The sequence below is a fragment of the Syzygium oleosum genome, unplaced genomic scaffold, assembly GCF_021117445.2.
Source record: "Syzygium oleosum isolate NSW1041296 unplaced genomic scaffold, Sole_v2.1 Sole_v2.17, whole genome shotgun sequence".
In the NCBI taxonomy this organism is placed as follows: domain Eukaryota; kingdom Viridiplantae; phylum Streptophyta; class Magnoliopsida; order Myrtales; family Myrtaceae; genus Syzygium; species Syzygium oleosum.
Window position 1 is genome coordinate 6,720,428 of NW_026607501.1, and position 25,082 is coordinate 6,745,509.

Sequence of the window (25,082 nt, forward strand, 5' to 3'; positions counted from 1 at the left end):
CATGCCATGTCTTTAAAGCCCTCCTTTACATAATAGTAAGATGTATTGTTACTAGAGCAAGTAAACCGCAACCATAATCTCTACACATATATAATCTTGCAACGAAAATAACTGCGCCACATTCTCAATATGAACGAAGGTCCACATAAGCGATGAACAATCAATGGAAGGCTTACCTCCATCCCATGGAGTATCGTCAGGACTGCAATACAACCACAGAAGAAACAACAAACAGGTTATCCAACCATACTGATGATACGGGAACCAAATGAAAGGAAGCAAATTTATTAGAAGAATCTAAGACCACGAATCAACATACCCGAATATCACGGCATTCCAAAGCATAATGTTATTATCTTGGGGCGCCCCACTAATGCCTGCCGGCGGGTCCTGTTGCAACCTCTTGAAATCCCTCATCAGCCTCTTCCTCGAAGGAGTTGACATGGCGGTCACTGCCCACGGATTCCAAACAGCAACCCCATGAAGCAAAAACAAAAATTCACAACATTTCCAAAGTGAAACACGGAATTCAACCAAATAGGCTCCACTCGCTAGCTGGAAAAAGCTAAATTTCATCCTCAAAAGTCCGAAAATGAAAACAATTCAGGTGACACGCGCTAAAATTCACCTCAATTCTCCCGAACTTTTTAAACCTTACAAAAGCAAGTAGCAACATCCTCCAAGCAAAATAAAAGTTCAAAACTTCAAAGGCGAAATTCCAATAACCACGCGCACAAATCAAAACCCAGACAGCAAAAACGGAATTCAAGCTAGGGTTTCGGCCGGAACGAGCCCAAACATCCTCGATCCACGAAATCGAACCCTCAAGGACACCCGGGAACGAACCGGATGCACGAGGGAAACCTAGAAACGGCAATCAATTCACGAATTGCGCACCGAAAGCCGAAATTGAAGCTGCGGAACCGCGTCGAACCTGGCGAAGGAGCGCGAACGACAGACGTCGAGGCCGGTCGGAGCCCAGCAGCAGCAGCAGCAGCACAAAGGGAAGAGCTAGGGCTTCCTGTATGGCCTGGCGATCGGAGAGAATCGACGCGACGAGAGAGAGAGAGAGAAGGGAACCAGCTTCGCTTGGTTTATGCGGAGAGAGAGAGAGAGAGAGAGTGTGTGATGTGATTGGGTTACTGTGTGCCGGCGTCGCAGGCAATCATCTTCCTCTCGCCCCGCGCGCCGAATCTGGGCCGCACATTCATTTGGGCCTCCACGGAATCGGCCCATATCACAACGACAGGCCCATGATTCGCGTGAAGTTGTCAATCTTCTTATTAAGGATTAATACCGCGAAAAACCCCAAATTGGTACACCTGTGACAATTTTATCTCAAACTAATTTTTTGACCACAAAAAATTTCAAATCGATACACCTGTGACAAATTTACCCTCAATTTATTTCCATTAAAGTTTACTTTCAAATTGCTTTGTTAAATGACAAACTGCAATTGACGGATATACTAATTTTATATTTTACCCTCCGTTTGTCACATGCGTACTAATTTATGATTTTTTTGTGGAATTAATTCAATTTAATGAAAACTAACAGAGGGTAAATTTGTCACAAATGTACCAGTTTTGGGTTTTTGGTGGTCAAAAAATTATTTTGGGGTAAATTTATCACATGTGTACAAGTTTGGGATTTTTCATGGTCAAAAAATTAGTTTGGGGTAAAATTATCACAAGTGTACCGATTTGAGATTTTTCGTGATATTAACCCTTATTAGGTATTATTATTATTATTATTATATTTTGTGAGAGCTGCCACTTTCGAACACCAGAGAGAAGATTTGCTATGCAGTAGGTAGGCTCTCTGCACCAGCTCCCACCACCATAAGATCTAAGATCACCTCCAACGATATCGAAACCCTAACTTCGTCGAGCAACCAGCTACTAGTGTTCATCAACGTATAGTGGCACGACGCGGCCGTCAATCTGGGCCAATTCAAGGAGTCGAAATTCATAACAAATAGATCATAGCTGAGCAAGCTCCAATCAAGAGCTACATGTATCATGTTATTATCATGTACGTATATGATGAGACTCGCTGAAGCGATAACCCTTATCAGCTTCCAACATAGTCTCAATCTTTGTTATAAGCAATCCGTTAGCAGAACGGTACAAAAGAGCATAAACTAAAAGAGGAAGAAACAAAGACATATCACTGAGGCGCACCATATTGCATCTACTTTTCTACTTGTTTCCAATCGAAAGATGGATATTGCATCTACTTGTCGAGCTCCTGTATGGTGCCTCGATCCTCTGCGATGTCAAAGAAAAATATCTATTAGTTCGTAAGACGTGTATTTGGCAGAGGGAAAGATCAAATTATAAATAAGTTACATATGTCCTTTTCTTGGGAAAAAGTGTCAAAAAAGTCTTAAATCTTTTGCATTTGTGCCAATTGAATCTTAAACCTTTTTTTTTTGTCAATTGAGTTCTAAACCTTTTGTTTTTGTACAAATTCAGTCATTCGGGCTAATTTTGGCCGGATTTTGCTAATGTGAAAGCCGGTCGCCGGCGTTGACTTGGACAATTTTTAATAATATTTTAATATTTTTTTTTGAATTTTTACTTATTATTTTATTCTTTTTCTTTCTTTTTTCCTCCCCCACCCTCCCTCCTCCAGGCCGATCGCCCTACCGGGACCGGACGAGAGGCCGGCGAGGCGCCCCCGCCCTCGCTAAAGCGCTAAGGGACATAGCCTTCGACCTTGCGGCCTCTGGCGAGGTCGTGCCTCGCCTAGCCATGGCGAGTCTCGCCTTCGCTGTCGCTGGTGTCACGCCCCGAACCCCACCGGGCTCGCGACACCCCTTCGACAGTCGTATTGAGTGCGATGTCCCAGGACGCGTTGCCGACCCAAACGAAATACCCAAAGTCGTACGCAAGCGGAAGTGAAATTTAAACAACCCTGAAAATAAATAATGACAAAGGGATAACACCAAAACAATAATTTCAAATACACAACATCAAAAGGGAACAGTGGTTGGGTATCCTACTTCGCTATACAAAAAAGGGGCATCCAAAGATGAAACAAAGTATCAAATGCCCAAGGTCACTCCCGGTCTCTGAACCGCACGTGACAACTATCTGTCACTCCAATCCTGAAAATATTCAACAACGGGGGATGAGATAAATCTCAATAAGTAAACAACATATACCCTAACATGCAATCTACCGGCCAACACAATCAATTCCACACAACATACTTACCTCGTCTCGAACTACGTGCCAACCCTGCATATTAGTCCAAACATGATAATGCAATAATAGCTCATAACCATATCACAATCACTCGGGCGCCATACATACTTGCATTCAACCAATCCAACCAAACACCCATACGTGCATTCAACCAATCCAACCAATCACATTATGCACACGTGTTCAACCAACTTTCACGACCCGCGTCAACACGCCTCTGCGTCCTTTCTCACGCCCGCATAAACACGCCTCAAAGCCCTCCGATCAATCCGGGCTCGGTCCCGCATAACCACGCCTCAGGACATTTCTTTCTTTCCCATGACCTGCGTAAACACATCTCAGGTCTAACTTTCCTTTCACGGACCACCGTCAACACGTCTCAAGTCCGTTCTCACAGGCACACAAGCCACACAATTCAATCAATTTCCAATGACCGCCGTCAACACGTCCCAAGTCAAACTTTCCTTTCATGGACCACCGTCAAGACGTCTCAAGCCCGTTCTCACAAGCCACACAATTCAATCAATTTCCAATGACCGCCGTCAACACGTTCCAAGTCAAACTTTCCTTTCACGGACCACCGTCAACACGTCTCAAGTTCGTTCTCACATGCACACAACACAATTTGCCATCTAACACATCGTACAGTTCACATTCAAATCACCAATTCCCTTCCTAACCCGCCAATCCAACACTCAAGCCGGCCCAATCAAACGTCCATTTCACCCACAAGTGCCACGACAATCCGATCATCATACTCATATAAATCAGCCACAATTTAAGCCCCACAATCATCCCAATTTAATCTAACAATTAATCACATTCAAATATTGCCCATAATCCACGTTTAGCCCCTAAACCAGTACTAATCACATCCTAAACAAGCCTAAAAATACCCATTTTACTAAGTATTTAGGAAGTCACTTACTAGATTTTGGCTGAAAATCGGCTCGGGCCTAAATGCAGGCCGGGCCGACCGGCCAACACGGGCACGTGGCGCGGTGCCGGGCGCGGTGGCCGAGCGCGCGCCCGTCACGGCGAGCCGGCGGGCGACGTGTTGGGGTGGCGGGGGCCGGCCGTCGGACACGGCTGGGGCTGCCGCCATGGGTTGTTGGCCGGCCGGCCGGCGGCACGGCGATGGCGGCGATAAACACGACGCGGCGGCGCTGGGGTGGTGATGGCGAGAGGAGGGCTGGGCGGTGCGACGGCGGAGGCTCGGCGAGCGGCCGGAGCGACCAGAGCCGCAGGCGCGGCGAACTCGATTGGAGGAGGGAAGGGAGTGGGGGGTTTGGCAATGGCGCGGGGATGATCGGGCGGGAGGAAAAGAGGAAGAAAGAAGGAGAAGAAGAGAGGAAGAGGAAGAGGAAGAAAAGGAAGATAGAGAAGGGGAGGGACGTTGCATGGATGAGGGGAGGAGGGGGACGCGGGCAGGGGGGACGGGCTCGGAGGAGAGAGAGAGAGAGAGAGAGAGAGAGAGAGAGAGAGAGAGAGAGAGAGAGAGAGAGAGAGAGAGAGAGAGAATATCCTAAGTAATAATCGCGATCCAACGGCTCTCGTTTGAATCCGAAATCGATCTAACGGTCCACGATAATCCTAATTAATAATTTAGGAAAAAGGGCCAAAAGAAATAACCCAAAACACACTACGAGAGAGGTCTACTAGTCCAAATTCGCACCCGGTCAAAAATTCACTTTTCACATATTCCGGGCAATATCGAGGCTGGCCACAATCATATTGACACCGTCCAATTAAATTCGTCCCGGAACTCCGAGAAATTCGACACCAAAATTTGGGCTCTAAATAACGGTCAAATTCGATTGAGTGCGATTCTAATAAATCTCTAATTTAAAAATAATAACCCGAGAGTGATCGCTCCGGCGAGATTTTATTATGCTCGCACCTGGCGAAATACACGTTTTATAATTCCCAAAAATGGGCCGAAATTCGAATGTCACAATGGTAGGCGAAACTCGCCGTTGGTTGGCGAGTCTCATCGGCCTTTGGCCTCGCCGTCGATCGGATCGACCGGAGGAGGGAGGGTGGGGAAGGAAAAAAAAAAGAAAAAGAAAAGAAAAAATTTAAAATAATAAGTAAAAATTCAAAGAAATATTAAAATATTATAAAAGTTTAGGGATCAATCCAAAAGATTTAAGACTTTTTTGACACTTTTCCCCCTTTTCTTGTTTCAATATGAATGAACCAACTTCATTTGTGCCTTTTCAGATGTAGTAAGGGCAAAGGAAGAAAACATTGACACGACAAGGCCCTAGATCGATAATTGACTGTGGGAAATGACAGTTACATTTTTTCAGGCTTGCGGCCCGGCACCGCCGGGCCATCACATGGTTATTTGATTGGGAATCACAAGGGCATCGGTGTTGAAAAGCAGTGTGGATGCGTATGATCAAATATTCCATAAGGAAGTGTCTGGCCACGACCTCGATTGGACTTAGACGAGATTTTGCGGGGAAATTATGTGATGCGAAACAGAAGTCAATAAGACCGGCCAGACCAAGACAAAGGAAAAGGGGGAAATTCTCTTGATGCGAAACATTACATGGCAAGCAGTGAGCAAAGGGTTGGGAAGTCACTTTCAAGAAACATCAAAGAAAATTGTCGAATTTCTCTTTGATGGCCCTAAGCCTCCCCTCACATGCAAATGCTCCGGCAAATTAATAATGAGCTCGCGAGCTAAACTTTCAGGAGTTAAATCGAGAATCCTTTTGCGGTTTGCTAAAGTCGAGCAAAGCGACCGAGGCAAAAACAATCGCCACAGCGGAGTGATTGCGAAGGAGCGGCTCGGACAACGAGGTAGACTTCTAGAATGGCGAAACGTGCGAGAGATAAATCGAATTACGCGGCAAACAAGGGCAGAGTGTTGGTGAATTATATACGTGAAACTGAAATCAGCCGAACTTCCTAGGAAATGCTTACCCGTATGCCAAATGATAAAATCGAGAGTCCCGGTAAAGGACGGGGCAAATTCTTGTCTAGATTTTTGGTTAACATTTTTTTTGTCTTGTCATCGATTCGTGATTCATTTTGTAATCCCGATGAACGTTTTACTACATACTTTAGTCGATGCTTCGCAAGGGATCCATTTTGGGTTTTGGCATGCTAGACTGGTAATGTGTTTGTAATGAACTTGAATTTATTTTTCGTTCTTTTAGATTCTTGATCATTTCGAAATACCTAAACTATCAAAAACATCTAAATATTAATGCCAGAAATAATTCTTTCATTGATTTTCAAAGTTCGAAAAATATTTTAAAATTCTAGCATGGAAATGAAAAAAATAATGAGTCTTTTGGCTTTTGAAGAGCGTAAGCACACGTACAAATGCCTGATTAGTTTAAAATCGGTCAACATCGGTAATCATCAACTTGTCACAGATTTCTGCTAAAGTAATTATATGCTAATATTATCAAACATTGAAAATATTAATTTTCAACACTTAATTAAATTACTAAAATAGATCTAATTAGTCTATAGTTTCCATATCACATTCTTTTCGTCAAGAAACACATAGGTTTTCCCGCCTCATTATTTCACCATGTTACTTTGTCCATCCAAATTAATCATCAAGCTACAATATTGACTGACGCGAGTTTATCCACCTCCACGAGGTGATGGCATTATACTCTAGCGATATATAATGTTTTTGTTTCCAATCCAACAACTAGAAATCTTGCATTAATTGAGATATCTATACCTTATTTTTTTTTTCTCTTTTTGGGAAAAAATCATATTTTTCACCTTAGATGGATATTATGATGAAAACTAATATTTTCATGCAAACCTTCTAGATTAAAAAATCATGTTATTGCAAAGTTGAAGATTATTCAGGAGAAATGTATTGCCCAATTCATGTGAAAGTTATTTCTTATATTACTCAAGGTAAAATACAGTGACAAATTAAAATGAGTGAACAAATATTGATATTGTAGGCTACCTAAAATAACCGTAAAGAATTTTTTTTAATAAATTTATCAATTATATATTTGAATTTTGCTTTGTTAATAAAAGACATATTATATAATCATATGGATGTTTAGAATTTATAAAAAAAATGTTTATGATTAAAATTGTAGACTAACAAAGGATGGGCAAAATTGTGTAACCTATTTCTCAAAGGGTAAATATTACAAATGGTCATTGAACTTTGGTCTAATGTATAATGTTGTCTTTGGACTTTTAATTTGTTCATTATGGTCCCTGCAGTATTAAGAAATGTACAATGTAGTCCTTTTGATTGCTCAAACAACAAATTACGCTATTTGATTACGTAGATTGTTATATGCTTAGTTGGAGCACTAAAAATGATGAGCCCACATGTTTACCTTTTTATCCATCTACTTTGGAAAAGGAAAAAAAAATAGGGCATTCACATGCCCATCGTTATATGATGATGCGGAATATTACATCTAGATTCGAGATGAATATCTTATCTAAAGAATCCGCGCGTGACCTTTTTTTGTTGTCAACCGTTTAAACTTATTGGATTGGAAGTCCCATTAGCAAATTTTTTTAAATTGAATTCGCGGAAGAAGGACATTGAACATTTTTATATAGTGTTGGGACTGTATCGAACATTTATTAGTAGTTCAGGGATTATATTGAACAAATTAAAAATCTAGGAATGGCACTACGCATTAGACCAAAGTCCTGAAACCATTTATGGCAATTTACTTTTCTCAAAGGATCGGGTAGATCGCATGTAATGTTTAATTGGATCAAATTAGTTTATTGTCACTTTTTCAACACTTCATGACCAACCAGAAACCAACTTTCAGAACCAAAGAGCACGGCAATTCATTTCTTCGTGCTAAATGCCAAGACATAATTAATTTTAGTTCAAAAAATTAAGACATATCAATGGATTGCAAAATCCGTTATCCAGATTGCCTCTAAGAGCGACACGTATGACTCTAAATTGCAAGCGATTGATCATTCTCCCCTCAAGATATTACTTTTCTTGAACTCTCCATCCATTTTGCTTCCAACTAGGATTTGCGTTTGCCTCATTCAATAACATGAGTTTTGGTCAACAAGAAAAAATTAGTTTTAATGAGCTTTAATGTTACAAATTAGCAATTAGTGAAAATTCTAAATTTTTTTTTGAGTATTTCGTTGAAAGTTTTGTATTATTGTCTTTGGGTATTATGATAATGTAGTTTAAGGATGAAATAGAAGGAAAGTGAAAACAATGTTAATCAGTGCGTCCATAACCATAAGTGGCATAGTCTAATAGTTGTAGTCCTAATTGGTAAAACCATAATATGTAGATATGCAGACCAAACTTGGTTTATATATATATATATATAGTAACAGTAACCCAAATTCTATCTTAATTATCTTCATATATTTTTTGGCCGTATTTAGTGGATCGGATAAAATTTAGATATAACAACCTTATCCTCTGTAGTGTTTCTCAAACTATCGTAGTTATTTTTTGTCGCTGTCGGATAATTGCAATAGAGGCGACCCCCATAGGGGAAGTCACAAATGGTGGCCACCGTGGCAACAGTGGTTGATCACCGTGGTGGCCGTTGCAATAGACTAGGTTCTTTTCTTTTCTTTTTCCTTTTCAAATTTTAAACTGAATTTTTCGAGAAAATAAAAATACATAATGAGATTTTCTGTCATCTAGGACATTTCTATCTTATTTAAGCCGATCATATCTCGATCTGTGTCCTAACAGCCAAAAGTGGAATGTCGCGGGTGTAGGTGTCGGAATATATCCTTGCAAGCCGAGATGGGCGTGTGAGGCTATCATGACGATGGTGTTTGGCATTCACATCTTAAGCTCCATGGCTTTAAATTGTTACCTTAAACACGAAACAAAAATCCCAAATTTCCTTAGATAAATCAGCTGCGCTTGGTTTATGCGTAGAGAGAGAGTGTGTGATGTGATCTGCTTATTGGTGTGCCGGCGTCGCAGGCAGTCTTTCTCTCGTCCTGTGCATCAAATCTGGGCCGCCCGTTGATCTGGGCCTCCACAGAATCGGCCCATATCTCATGAACAGGCCCAATGCGTAATAAGAACACTGAAATGGTTGACTGTGACTCGTGTATTTCGACATTGTCTTTACGTTTAATTATTTTCTTCTCTAGAAAGTAGCCGATTGGCTTGCCAATCTTGGTATAAAGAAGCGCTTGAACACTATGTTCTACTCACAGGCTCTTAGCCTCCTAGAGAGTCGATTCATGCTTCGTTAGGCAATAAAGTAAGAATAGTAGATTTTAGATGTTAATTTGTTTTCTGTTTACTTTTATTTACCCAAAAAAAAAATCACGCGGCTTTGATTATAACCAGAAGAAGTTATTGCACGCGCCCGGTTCAGTTAGCACAACACGTGGAGTCCACACGACCCAAGAATGACATGCATTGGACCCATATGATACGGATGCGGTCCATAATTTTCCTATAACTAGATATTAAAAAGCTTAGTCATTGCAATAATAGAGGAACTGAAGAAGGATGTGGCATGACGTGAACTATTATACATGTTCTGATACGGTTTTGGTGGAAAAATAATGTGAATGAAAGATCCTACTTGAAATGAATTGGGTCCATGGATCTAAGAAACAGTGAGAATTGTTGTTCTCTCTAATCCTATGTGCTTTTCATAGCATGTCTATCCCCTTATACTTAAAATTACTATTCAAAATGTTAATAAAAGTGAATCAACCATGTAGGATATCAATTCCACTAGCCGTGCTCGTACAAATTGGATTTAGAAGCTACATACATATAACATATCTAACTTCATATTTGCCAGATGAATTACGAGAAATATCAAAAGATCACAGATGTTGATCTCGGCCAAATCAAAAAGTCAAAAGTAAATCAAAAAATCACAGCTGAGCAAGCTTTTAAGCAAGAGCTACATGTATCATGTACGTATTACCTGGCTCACTGAGGCGACAAGAGCACAAACTAGAAGAGAAACAAAGAAAAATTATATCATAAAGCCACGCCATATTGCATCTACTTGTCGATCTCCCATATGACCCCTCCATACTCTGCAATGTCAAAGGAAAATATATATTATTACACGAGACATGTGTAGGGCAGAGGGAAAGATCAACTCGCTAGATAGAGATCAACTCGCTAGATAGACAATAACTTGATACATAGTATCACAGGTTATATCTTAGACTACTTCAAGCACGAGCAAGCAGAACATGTTCCCAAAGAACGAACCAAATTTGCACATCAGCAGCAGCACCACAGCAAATCCATGTCATTCTTCATCAAAACTAAGCAGTATCTTGTAATTTTCCAGGAAAATAATTGCACCACAAAGCCTAATTAAATAATGTACGTAATTAAGTCCTGAACTATATTCAATTGTTCAGCTGAGTCCTAAACCTTTACCAAAAGAGCAAATGAGTCACTACAAAAAAATTAGGTTTTAGCGACGAATTTTGCCACGAAAAATTTGGCAAAATTCGTCGCTAAACGAATTTGCGACGGAAAAAAATCCGTCGCTAATATGCCGTCGCAAAATTTTGCGACGAAAAATTTCAATTTTCGTCGCTAATTATTCGTGGCAAAATTCGTCGCTAATTTGCCACGAACTTTATTCGTCGCAAAATTCGTCGCTAATTTACCACGAATTGAGCCACGAAATTAAAAATAGTCGGGGAAGTGGAGCGAGAGTTTATTTTCGTGGCTAAATCCGTGGCTAATTAGCCACGGATTTAGCCACGAAATTAAAAATAGTAGGGAAAGTGAAGCGAGAGTTTATTTTCGTGGCTAATTAGCCACAGATTTAGCCACGAAATTAAAAATAGTCGGGAAAGTGAAGCGAGAGTTTATTTTCGTCGCTAAATCCGTGGCTAATTAGCTACGAATTTAGCCACGAATTTTTTTTTCGTTGCTAATTCCGTTGCAAATTAGTCACAGACAATTTTTCGTCGCAAATTAGCGACGAATTTTTTTTCGTCGCAAATTCCGTTGCAAATTATCAACAAAATTTTTTTTCCTCGCAAATTCGGTCGCAAATTAGCGACGAATAATTTTCCGTCGTAAATTAGCGATGAATTTTTTTTTCGTCGCAAATTAGCGACGAATAATTTTTCGTCGCAAATTAGCGACGAAAAAATTTTCGTCGCTAATTTTCCGTGGCTAAATCCTTGTCTTTTTGTAGTGAGTCCTAAACCTTTATCAACTAAGTCCTAAACTTTTATCAAGAAATTGCAGTTCATAAAGTGAACAATTTTAGGATTTGATTGTATCTTTTGATAAAAAAAATTACGACTTAATTGAATCAAATAAAAAGATGAGGACTTAATTGCGTTCCTTAGATAAGTTTGGGTCTTGCTGTGTAATTTTTCCATAGTTTTTCTTACCAGAGGAGAGTGAAGATGTCGGGCTCGCAGTCTAGGTTCCCACCGAGGATCATCCAATCACCGCCACCCTCGCTGTTGTTCGGAGCCGTGAAAGTGACGCCCGTGCATGAGAAGTACACGTCCAACACAGGCACCCACCACGGTCCCGAGCGCAGCCTCCTGTTGGCTTTTGCAACCACGTCGATGGTCACCATCCCGCCCTTCAATGAGCGCACCAGGCCCCTAATGCCCAAGTCATTGACGATCGGCAGCGTCGACAGGGCCTCGGCTCGGACTGTTGTCATGTTGCGGGGGCCCTGAGTGAAGGCCGGAATGCGGGAGGGACGAGAGAGATTGAGTTCACCTCCGAAACTCAAGAGGAGCTTCATGTGGGTGTACTTGACGGGGATGAGCTTACTGGGATTCTTGACGGAGAGAGCGATGTTCCATCGGGTGGTGACGTGGGGGGTGGAGATATTGATGGACGAAAGTGAAGAGCCCGGGTCGAGCCTGAACTCCGGTGGCATTAAAGCGGGTATTGCCAGGAAGATGACCATGGCGAGGCCGAGAATAGCGGGTATGGCAAATACGATACAGTAGCCGATGATCGGCTTGTACCTGTGGGACGGCCGTGGCGGCACCGGTGAACGTGACACCGGATTGTTATTTGCAGCGGGTGGAATGGCTTGGAGGTTTGTCATTTGGAATTCTTGTGTGGAGTGCTTTTCTTTTTCTGTAAGTATGGGTGAAGTTTTGCGACTACAGAGCAAATTAAAGGGCGGGGTGTCGAAAGGTGGTCTCATCGACTTATGCAGGAGGCTGCATGCTTCCGTTTCACTTGCTGCCAAAAAATATAGGACGGACTTCAAGTCGTTAATTTCCTACTTGTTTCCTTTGGAACCCCCTCTCTCTCTCTCACTCTCTCTCTCTCTCTCTGTCTCTCTCTCTCTAATGTTTCGCATCCATCCTCTCTCTGAGTCAACGTGAGTTCTGTCTCTCTCACGTTAGAAAGAGAGGAATGGAATCCATTTCCTCTCCTCTCTCTCTCTCTCTCTCTCTGATGTGATGTGAGTTCACATCAGAGAGAGAGAGATTATGTTGACTCACGTTACAGAGACAGAGAGCTCTCTCTCTACCATTAGGGTCGCATTAGAGAGAGGATGGATCCAAAACATTAGAACGCAGGAATCAACACTAGAGAGAAAGAGAGAGAGACAGAGGAATGGGACCCATTTCCTCTCTCTCTAACGTGAGTCGACGACATTAGAGAGCTTCTCTCCCTCTCTCTGACTCTCTCTACCAGTAGGGTCCCACTAAAGACAGGATGGATCCAAAACATTACAACGCGGGAATCAACTTTAGAGAGGGAGAGAGAGAGAGAGAGGGGGAGAGAGGGAGAGAGAGAGTGGAATGGAATCCATTTCCTCTCTCTCTCTCTCTCTCTCTAACGTGAGTCGACATTAGCGAGAGAGAGTCCGATTACAGAGAGGATGGATGCGAAACATGAGAGAGAGAGAGAGAGAGAGAGGATCCAATTGGTCCCGCGACTCCCGCCCATTAGAGAGAGGAAACACTAGAGAGAGAGAGAGTGGGAAACTAAGGATTTGAAGTCCGTCCTATATTTCTTGCCATTAGAAACCGTAAATCGGGATGTCACTTTTGCAGAGGCGCTTTAGCTGACCCAGCGATAGGGACACGAGCGAAACATTGGGAGACTTATTCTTGTCGGAACTTTTAGTCACGTGTTCTTATATGCAATATTCCTGAATTATTCGTCTACTTTTTCACAGGTATATACTTATATCACAAATTTGCCCTTTTGTAATAAGTCATGTGCTGCCGCGCGGTCGGAGCTCCGAGCAAAATTTGTTTGGAGTCAATGCCAAAGAATCCTCCTGGATAGTTGTGTAACACTATTCTATTTGATCAAGTATTCTTGTTTTACCGAAAAAAAATGAAGGAGAAGGAGACACCAAAAGATTTTGAAATCTTAGGCTCTGTTTGTTTAATGGATAACGAATGATTTAGAAATTATTTTTCTAAAAATGATCGCTTATATCGTTTAAAATAATTAATTAATAAAAAATATTTTCATTATCGATAATAATTTATGTCTAAATATTTTTGTAAACAATGAAAATATTTTTTGTTCAGTCATTTTACTAAACGATATAATTGATTATTTTTAGGAAAATATTTTATGAATTATTTATTTTCCGTGAAACAAATGTACCGTTAAGTTTTCTTAACAAAAGGAGTTCCATAATATTATTGAAATGAAGTTTGGACCTAAGCAAGTCCTTAAAAGGCTTCATCTCGATCCACGTTCGGATGTCGGGATCACCGGGATGTGAAACTCTTAGAGTGGATTCCATCTCCTTAGGGAAGACAAAAATACAGGGGGAGCTTGGGATGCAGAGCTTGCTAACACCGGCACATAAAAATGAGGAATGTATCTGTTGAGCTCGCTGTTTCTATATGTCAGACGAATAGACTGTAGAGACCCCTTCGAAACCCATCGGCGCTTTTCATCCAACCTAAAAATATGATATTATAAAAAATAATAGACTGAATTTGAATAGTGAGATGATCATGAATTGTCAATAAATTAAGAATTTTCTAGTCATTCTTATTTTATTTTCAAAATTCATACATTTTAATGTTATTATCACCAAACTTAAAATTACTTTATGTAAAAAACATGAAAAGAACGGTCTAGAGAATAAAAGAATGAAGGGGTCTCTTGACAAATTTTGAACGAGATTTATTCTTGCCCAAATTCCATTATTTATTAAATTGATAAATTTTTTTTAGCAATCTATAAGTACTTGGAAAAGTGAAGTAAAACCATTCTTGACATTACTAAGACCTAACGAGGAAAAAAAAGAAGGTTTTCCCGCATCATCGTTTCACTACTTAACTTTGTCCATCCAGGTTCATTCATCAACTACAATTTTGATAGATGTGAGAATTTACGTCACACGAGATGATGGTCTAGGGTTAACTACTATTTCCTTTTCCAATCATGCACCTAGAACTCTCGAATTGATTGCGATATGTGTTCCTTATTTTTTATTTTTATTTTTTTGCTTTTGAAATACTCTAGCGATCTCCAACAAGATCAACTTCTTCCTACCGAATTACTTCCCCTCCATCCTGAGAAATTCCAAGAAATTTGGCAGCAATTTCGTACAAAACGCGTTCGACCAAGCAAACATTACGTGGCAATCAGCAGCTCCGGGGGCAGTCACTTTCGAGAATTAAACTGTACGCAGCATGATAAAACGGTACGCAGCTCCGTCCATGAACAGTGCTTCGGTCAGAACCAAAGTCGAGCACGGCGACCGAAGCAACGCCATTCGCCAAGCAGCGGCTCAAGGGGGAAAGACTTGTGACTTAAACTTTGGATCCTTTAGTGGCACCAGAGCCTCACCCTTCAGTGGAACAGTGATAGTGATTAAATTTAGGAAAACTTCATTTATGGTAATGATCCGATCCGATGAGGGCGGAGAGTGATTACGAGAGTAAGGGGCTTGGATAAGAAATGGCTTCCGGCAGGCTTTTAGGATGATGAAGGGGGCGGAAATGAACTGAATTGCGCACCAAACCAGGAGAGAGAGTTTCCGAATTGTATATGTGGAACTGGAGTTGACTGAAAGAGGTGCCTTTTAACATAACGATAATGTTTAGCATTGGAGCTCCGGTGTCAAGAGTGCTCATGTGAGAGTACCATTAGGATGAGTGATCTTATGGGAAAGTACTTGTATGCCAAAAAAAAAACTATGAAGCTCGGTAAGAGACGAGCCAAAGTGGATATCATTTCGAGTGAGTTAATCCAAGAATGTCATAGTAGATGCGTGGTTCAAGGACTAACCATGTGAAAGTTTGTGGGCTTGTAATGACACAGTTCAATAAGGGCGAGAAGTGATCATTCGAGCGAGGGGCTCGGACAAATAACGAATCTCAACAAATTTCTAGAATGGTGAAAAGGGCTGGAATTAACCAAATTACGCACCAAAATGGGGAAAAGCATTCTTAAATTATATACATGAAACTAAAATTAACCGAACTCCTAGGAAATACTTATCTATACGCCAAATGACAAAATCGTGAAGCCCAGTAAAAGATGAGCCAAAGCAGATAATATATCAATGGAATTAATTCAAGAAGGTCGCGCTTATCAATTCACTGCATTTGTACAGATTTTTTTGTTAACATTCGTTTATTATTATTATTATTAGGATTAATACCACGAAACCGCAAACTGATATATCTGTGATAAATTTATCCTGAACTAATTTTTTGACCACCACAAACTCCAAATTAGTACACCTATGACAATTTTACCCTCCGTTAAATTGAATTAATACCACAAAAAATCACAAATTGATAAACATGTGACAAACAGAGGAGTAAAACCCCAAATTGGTACACCTGTCAACTGTCACGTGTCATCCAACTCAGCAATTTGACTGTAAAATTTAACGGAAACTAAAAGAGGGTAAATTTATCATAGGTATACCAGTTTGAGGTTTTTGGTGATTAAAAAATTAGTTTGAAGTAAATTTGTCACATATGTACCAGTTTGGGGTTTTTCGTGGTATTAACCTTTATTATTATTATTATTATTATTATTATTATTATGTCATCGAATCGTTATTCATTTTGTAGTTCCAATGAATGTCTTACTACGTATTTTAGTTGATGCTTCGCAATAGATCCATTTTGGGTTTTGGCATGCTAGACTGCTTATGTGTTTATAATGACTTACATTTATTTTTTGTTCTTTTAGATTCTTGATCATTCCGAAATACTTAAACTTTTAAAAATATCTAAATATCAACGAGAAATAATTCTTTCATTGATTTTCAAAGTTTGAAAAATATTTGAAATTCTGGCATGAAAATGAAAGAACAATGAATCTTTTAGATTTTAAAAAGCGTAAACACACGTACAAATTATATTTTTAGTGTGTCTCATATGAAGTTGATGTCGAATCAACCGACTGACCGACCTCATTTTCATTACTTGAACTAAGCAATAAAGTCAATATTGAACAGAACTGTTTGCTCAAATTAATTTTTTTCTCCCGTAAAATCTTAATTAGTGAAGTTCACCAAAAGTACTTAAATCTTATTAAACATTGAATATATCAACATTCAACACTTAATTAAATTACTAAAATATATCTAATTAGTCTATAGTTTCCATATCAAATTATTTTCGTCAAGAAACATACTGGTCCGTGGTTGCGGTGGCGACGGCGGTGGCAATGGTATGCTAAGTTGATCGCAAAAAAACTAAACTTACTTGGCAAGATCTACAAAAGCCAGAGCTCCATCTCCCTCTGTTATTCCTTTGTCCACTCAGAAGGTCCATAGGTTTTCCCACATCATTATTTCACTGCGTAACTTGGTTCGTCCAAATTAATTATCAAGCTACAATATCGACTGGCGTGAGTATATACATCACACAAGATGATGGCATTATACTCTAGGGATATATGATGTTTATGTTTCCAACCCAACAACTAGTGCTCTTGCATTAATTGAGATATCTATACCTTATGTTTTTCTTTTTTTTGGCAAAAAAAAACATATTTTTCACCTTAGATGGATATTATTATGAAAATTAACATTTTCATGCAGACTTTCTAGGTAAATAATCATTTTATTGCAAAGTTGAAGATTATTCATGTGAAAGTTATTTCTTAGTAAAATACAGTGACAGATAAAAATGAGTGAACAAATTGTGATATCGCATGCTACCTAAATTACCTGTTAAGGAATTTTTTCTTTTAATTTATCACTTATATATATGATGTGTTAATAAAAGACATTATACAATTAACATATGGATATTTAGAAGTATAGGAAAACGCTTATGATTGCATTTATAGATTAACAAATGATGGGCAAAATTTTGTTACCAATTTCTCAAAGGTTCGACAATAGATAACATGTAATGTCTAATTCGATCAAACTGGTTTGTCCTTACTTTTTCGACACTGTGTGACCAACCAAAAACCATCTTCTAGAGCCAAAGAGCATGACAATTCATTTCTTCAGTCTAAATGCCAACTACAAAACATAATTAATTTAGTTCAATAAATTGAGGCAGATCCATGGATTGCAAAATCCGTTTAATCCAGATTGCCTCTAAGAGTCACACACATGACTCTAAATTGCAAAGGATTCACACACATGACACACATATCAATACCATCAGTTTTGATAAAAAAAAATTGTTCTGATGAGCTTTAATGTAGCAAATTAGCAATTAGTGAAAATTCTAATATTTTTTTTTGTAAATCTTCCTATTAAATATTTTTTTGGAAGTTTTGTATTGTTTTCTTTCAGTATTATGATGATGTAGCTGATTACATATAGAATATCCCAGGCAAAAGTACACGCAGCAAGTGTCATAAGCTTTGTGTACGGCGATCACTTTGGTGTCATAACTTTTTTCGGATCACTTTGGTGTAAGTCGGACAAAGAGACCACTTTAGTGCCAATTTGGCCGGAATACGACGTGGCATTTTTATTAATTTTTTACGCCGACGTGGCTGCTTGGGAGAGGCTGAGTCGTGTGTACGATCAGCATTTTTAATTTTAAATAATTTTTTTAGCGTGTACAGTCAGCATTTTTAATTTTAAATATTTTTTTTCCTTTTTTTTCTTTTCTTTTTTTTCTTTTCTTCCCTCGCCGGCCGGCCACCGGCGAAGCCCGGGAAGGGCTGGGCGAGGGTGGCCTTGCCCATGGCCGGCGAGGGGCGGGCGACCCTTGCCGGCGACAGGCGAGGCCGGCCCTCGCCGGCCCAAGCGAGGGCTACCGTCGCCCGGCGCCGGCGGGTGACCCTCGCCCGATCTAGTGAGGGCGACCCTCGCCGGCGTTGGGCGAAGGAAGCCCTCGCACAGGCGGGCGATGGTCGCCCTCGCGACCCTCGCACAGGGCGGCGAGGTCGCCCTTGCTGAGTCGGGCGTGGGCGACCCTCGCCGGCGTCGCGAGGCGACCTCGCCCGCCCGGGCGAGGCTTCCTCGCCGAGATCCGGCGAGGTCGCGGCGTCGGGCGAGGGCGGCCTCGCTGGGCGCCTCTTTGTCGCCCGGCGAGTCGGCCGCCCTCGCCGGTCATGGGCAAGGCAGCCCTCGCCCAGCCCTTCCCGGGCTTCGCCGGTGGCCGGCCGGCCGGCGAGGGGAGAAAAGAAAAGAAAAAAGAAAGAAGAAAAAAAAAGGAAAAAAATATTTAAAATTAAAAATGCTTGTACACGCTGAAAAAAATTATTTAAAATAAAAAAAGCTGGATCTGTACACGCTCGGCCTCCGACGAGCCACGTCGGCGTAAAATTAATAAAAAATGCCACGTCGGATTTCGGCCAATTGGCACTAAAGTGATCTCTTTGCTCGATTCCCGCACCAAAGTGATCGAAAAAAGCTTATGACACCAAAGTGATCGTAAATCTTAGCTATGCACTTGTGATATACTTTTCCCAATATCCCCTTATCATCTAACAACAACAATCATGAACTATCTATTTATTGTCGAGTGATTACCAGCTCTAATTAATGGCAAGTTTCTCCACATTAAGGTTAGTACTTTCTAAAAGAATTTGGTAAATTAGAGGCTTTGTTAAGAAATGCATATACAAGTTTGCAAACGATAAAAATGTTAGCAAATACTTGGCGCTTCCGACCAAAACAAGAAAAAAAAACGAAGCTTGCCTAGCCCGATACTTCCGCCTAGGGAGAAAGAGCCTAAGTCCGAGCCTGTTAACACATCCAGTTGAAGTCACTTTCATTTGAAAGCTCAAGTCAATGAGTTAAGGGCCAGTTAGGATATGTTAAGTGCTCTACATCACACAAATTATTCGATATGGGATTTTTTTAACACAACTCACACGTATATCCTAATAAACACGTTGACGATGATTTCCCGCGATTGACTTGAGAGCGTCCACGAAAGCTGATTGGAAGTCAAGCTTGTGAAGATTGGCTGAGCTGGTGGCGGACAAGCCACGACATGGCCAAGGCTGTGAGCTCGAGGAGCCGGACAACACATTGGAAGCGGCCACGGAGGTGGTTGTGTGTGCCATCACACGCGTGGTTATCAAAATGGACACGTCCTCGCCACATCTTTGCACCTGAATGTCCAAAATGAACTACAGGACCGGCTATCCAGATCTGATGCAGGTGTCCCAAATCTGGTCTCGGGAGCCAGAAGAGGTAACTAAAAGCATCTGGATGGTGATGTCCATACTTCTTCAGTGACGGGTTAACTAAGAATCCGCTCCAATTTCCCCAGTAGCATAATAAGCCAACGAGTCTAAAACCAAAGCCCCCGCTAAGAATAGAGAACGAGTTGGTATGAATTCTGCTAACTCCTAAGTCCTTCGGAGAGCTAAACTCAAAACTCGCAGAAGCCAATTAAAACTTCAATCGCGCTAGTATTGCTCGTTTCTTAGTGAAAAATCTCACCACCCTCCTAAACCATTCCGTAACCACCGCCGGTCGACATGGTTTCCGAACCTTGTTCCGAGTACAGGAGCATGAAATTGCTCCAAAATCTCTTCTTTTTGTCCGATAAGCAAAGCTCATATTAGGCGAATACATATTCCTGATGTATCAAGATCAGTTCAGATGAGAGCTTATTGTATGCATAGCTAAGCAGACTTTCAGTCTACTAGCTCACTCACCTAAAGTGAACACTGAACTCAGGTCAACACAGTGGCTAGTGGCTACTGCCTGGAAGTTTGAAGCTCCAAGCCTGAGAAGGAGGCTTACTGATGCTTCAACCAGAGAAACACCCTTTACTTAACCTAAGCAGTATCGCCGAATACTACTTTGAACTGAAGCCTTTCACTAAATGTTGCTTTGAACTGCACCAGCGATCAAACAAGCCGATATTACATTGACTTCTACACCAATTGTTTGTTGACAGTTCAACTTACCTTTTACAAAGTTAAAAGTCCGCCCGAGCTTGGGAAGACGACGATAACACCATCAGTGATTTTCAAACAATAACATAACAAGCATTCGAGCGTGGCGTTTTACTGCATGATACAAGTTACACGCCCCTTGTTTGGATTGTGGATTACAATCGGCAAATGAAACCCCCAAACTTGACCTACTCTACTGGTCCCCTGGATGGGACTTAATCAGCGGTCCAGCTCTGCCCCACAACCTCCCTTACTCTCCGGTTGAATTCACGCTTGTTCTCACTGAACATTCGAGTGGCTTCTGAGTTTGCAGGAGAGTTGGGATTGGGATCGCACAGCAAAGACTGCGATAAAGAACAATGAGATTACCAAAAAGACCGATTGATTGAGCAGCATGACGGAGTAAATACAGATGAAGCAGTAGCATTAGTAGGAGGTCAAGGCAGGGAAATTTAAGTGATTTCTAAGCCAACTACGAGCCAAAATAATAAGCACAGACTCGACAGCGGTCACCCTTTAATAAAGTATTCCACAAAAGACATCAGTTCATGTTCAGTTTAGACCTACTGTTGGCCACTGGTGCAAAGATACAGATGTAAATTCCATCATTCACCACATCAATCAACTAAAGGAAATTCTCCTTCCCGATGTAAAAGCCAACTAAGTCTCTAAAAGAAGGTACCAATAACATAATGATAGAGAGCATACCCTCTGCCGGTCCAACCACTAGTACTTGGTCACAATGTCTACAAGGACTTCAAAGATATCAACCAAATAGCATACCCATATTTCAATTGAAAAGAAAAAAAAATTGGTGGAATTGCAAAGCTTTAGGCAAGTATTCATGTACCCGCCACATGTCGGCATATGACACAGCTCAGAGAAAGGGGGCTTAATTTCCAAAATAAGAATCACCAAGCCACGAAGCTTCAGTTCATGGTCAAGAAGAGACTATATTAAGAGACAGAGAGAGCTAGCAGAAACTTTTACTAGTCATAAGGAGCCAGCAAATGAAATAACTGGCTTTTGGATCGCACAAACTTGAATGATTTTAATCTTGATTATCCCGTTTAATCAGTAAAAGCTAAACTTGCTTCAATCATGCAAGAAACAAGCACATTGCCGAATTCATTGCCGAATTCATTGCCGAATTCCACACAACACTTCAATGGCCAACTGTGTCGAACAGAGATATACAAGAATTGCTTTCTAAGATCAAATTTAATTTGATATAATCACACCTGATCATGCAAGAAACAGACCGGATGCACGAAGAAAACATAGAAACAGCGATCAATTCACGAGTTCCGCACCAAATGCCGAAATCGAAGCTGCGGAACCGCGTCGAACCTGGTGAAGGAGACCGAACGACAGAACTCGAAGCCGGTCGGAACGCAGCAGCAGAACAAAGGAAAGAGCTAGGGTTTCCTTATGGGCCTGGCGATTGGAAGCTGCCGAGCGGAGAGAATCGGCCCGACGAGAGAGAGAGAGAGAGAGAGAGTGATGTGATTGGGTTACTGTCTGCCGGCGTCGCAGGCAATCATTCTCTCCTCCCGCGCGTCGAATCTGGGCCGCACATTCATTTGGGCCTCCACAGAATCGGCCCATATCGCAACGACAGGCCCATGATTCGCGTGAAGTTGAATAGTTTTCCTAAATAAATTAGTCGTTTTTACAACACTGGGGTCCATTTTCTCCTTCTTCTTCTTCTCCTTATTATTATTATTATTTTGTTAGAGCTGCCACTTTTGAACACCAGAAAGAAGATTCCCACCACCATAAGATCACCTCAAGTGATATCAAAACCCTAGCTTTCGTCGAGAAACCAGCTACTAGTGTTCATCAACGCATAGCCGCATGATGGACACAACCGTCGATCTCGAGCCAATTCAAGGAGTCGAAATTTATAACAAAAAGATCACAGCTGAGCAAGCTCTAAGCAAGATTTACCTGTATCATACTATTATCATGTACGTATATGATCAGACTCGCTGAAGCGATACCCTTATTAGCTTCCAACAGAGTCTCGATCTTGCTATAAACAATCCGCCACCAGAAGTGTACAAAAGAGCATAAACTAAAAGAGGAAGATACAAAGACATATCACTAAGGCACACCATATTGCATCTGCTTGTCTCCTTGTTTCCAATCGAAAGATAAATATTTGCATCTACTTGTCGAACTCCCGTCCGAAGCCTTGATCCTCTGCGATGTCCAAGGAAAATATCTATTAGTTCGTTAGACATGTATTTGGCAGAGGGAAAGATCAAATTGTTAATAAGTTACATATGTCCTTTTCTTGTTTCAATATGAATGAACCAACTCATTTGTGCTTTTTCAGATGTAGTAAGGGCAAAGGAAGAAAACATTGACACAACAAGGCCGTAGATCGATAATTAACTGTGGGAACTGACAGTTCCTCCAGCCATGCCGGGCTGCAAGCCCGGATTGCAGGGGCCACGTTGTTCTTGACCAGTACTAAGGGAAGTAATACCATCTCGACCAGTCATCACGAGCGCAACCAGGTGGTGACGGCTCCATGAAGGTGATGATATTAAGCATCGACAGCTTCTCTTTTCTTTCATTTTGTTCATCAACAATTGCCACGATGATAGTAATGCAAAACTAAGCTGGAACTTGAAATTTTTTCTTACCAGAGTAGAGTGATGATGTCAGGCGTGCAGCTCAGGGTGCCTCCGAGGATCATCCAATCGCCGCGACCCTCGCTGTTGGTGGGAGCCGTGAAGGTCACATCCATGCAGGAGACGTACACGTCAAACACAGGCACCCACCACGGACCCAAGTGGAGCCTCCGCTTGGCTTTCGCCACCACATCGATGGTCACCTCCCTGCCCTTCAACGAGCTCACCAGGCCCTTCACTCCCAAGTCATTGATGATCACAATCTTTGACAGGGCCTCAGCTCGGACTGCGGTCACGTTGCCGGGGCCTTGAGTGAAGGTGGGAACGAGGGAGGGACGAGAGAGAGCGAGTTGGCCATTGAAACTCAAGAGGAGCTTCATGTGAGTGTACTTGACGGCGATGAGCTTACTGGGGTTCTTGACGGAGAGATCAATGTTCCATCGGGCAGTGACGTGGGAGGTGGAGATGTTGAGGGACGAAAGGGAAGAGCCCGGGTCAAGCCAGAACTCCGGGGGCATTAGGGCCGGTATGGCCAGGAAGATGACCATGAGGAGGCCGAGAATAGTGGGCACGGCAAACGGGATACAGCGGCCGATGATGAGCTTGCACCGGTCGGACCGCGGTGGCCCTGGTGATGGTAATGGTGATGCCGGATCATTGACAGCACGGGGTGGGACGGCGTGGGGGGCTCTCATTTGGAATTTGTGCGTTGTGTGTCTGTTTTTCTGTAAGTATTTGTGGATGAAGTTGTGTTGGGACACAGGAATATGAAGGAGGAGAAGCAGCTTTGTATAGACAGAGGCAAGAGAGGAGAGAGGGTTGCTTCCTCTATTGATATTGATAGGGGAAAAAATAAGGAAAGGGGTGATGTTGAAAAGTCTTCATCGAGGGACTTACTTCCAGTCTGAAAGTATCCCCCGGCGTTTAAATTCCCCTGGAGTCATCGGGGGACGTTGCTTTCAGGCGTTGCTTTCAGAGGGGGGCGTACCCGGGAGTCATCGGGGGACTTTGCTTTCAGAGCAAAAGTTATTTGCTTTCAGTCTGAAAGTATCCGGGAGACATCGGGGGACGTACCCGGGAGTCATCGGGGGACTTTGCTTTCAGTCTGAAAGTATCCGGGAGACATCGGGGGACGTTGCTTTCAGAGTGAAAGTTAAATGCTTTCTGTCGGAATTCCAATTGCTTACTTTCAGTCGGAATTCCAATTGCTCACGTTCCTCCTCTTGCTTGATTTGAAACTATCCACATCCCAGCAGTGGCTCCGACGACGAAGACATCCGTGAGTTGACCGGTACAAGTGAAATGACACGTCGAATCTTTAATGATATCACTGGACGGAGAATTAGCTAGAGCCAAACTCGATTAACGACTGAATCGATGCCTATGTTAAGTTTGGTCCTATTTTACGAGACAAAAATAAAGTTTGGACCATAATTGAAAGACGTCATAAGCGAAGCTATGAGCCTTTATGTCGGTTTGTTTCACAGAATTGCAAAATTCAGGTTAGTATAAGCGCTTTGAAACGGAACGGCCTCATGAGATGAAGTGAGAATTGATGTTAATGCCGCTTGGATTTATGGAAGAAATTATGTACAGATAGAACGAGAATGATAAGTTTCGGATAGATGTGGCGTGGTTTTTGGATTTTCTGTAACATGAAAATCAGTCTGGGGTGGGGTAATGTGGTATGAGTGTACCAATTAGGGATTTTTTATGACATGAGAATTAATTTGGGGTAAATGTGTCATGAGTATATCAATTTAATATTTTTAGTGATATTTGAAGGGGGTGTATCGCAAACCAAATCAGAACGATCATGCAGAGAATAGAAGAAAATTGAATGATGCATGAGTTTACCCAGGTTCACCCCCGAATAGGGTTACGTCCTGCAAAGGAATTTCACTATGATTTAGGTTTACAACCACAGCCACTCGTTACAATGATCTCTCATATGAGTAT

At 41.6% G+C, this 25,082-nt stretch overlaps 1 protein-coding gene across 3 annotated transcripts in view; it reads right to left on the reverse strand.

Moving 5' to 3' along the window:
• LOC115678813 (ubiquitin-conjugating enzyme E2 2-like) overlaps positions 1 to 25,082 on the reverse strand; it is a 39,226-nt gene that overhangs the window by 3,448 nt on the left and 10,696 nt on the right. Inside the window, exons 1-3 of one of the 3 annotated variants that reach the window (XM_030602255.2) lie at positions 935 to 1,093; positions 320 to 452; positions 177 to 202 (exon numbers count right to left, since the gene is read on the reverse strand). In XM_030602255.2, the coding sequence (XP_030458115.1) occupies positions 177 to 202; positions 320 to 444 (151 nt within the window). In that variant the 5' untranslated portion in view covers positions 445 to 452; positions 935 to 1,093. Of the gene's footprint in view, positions 1 to 176; positions 203 to 319; positions 453 to 897; positions 1,094 to 25,082 lie in introns of those variants that run through there. The other 2 variants (XM_056318953.1, XM_056318954.1) reach the window with 2 other exon arrangements.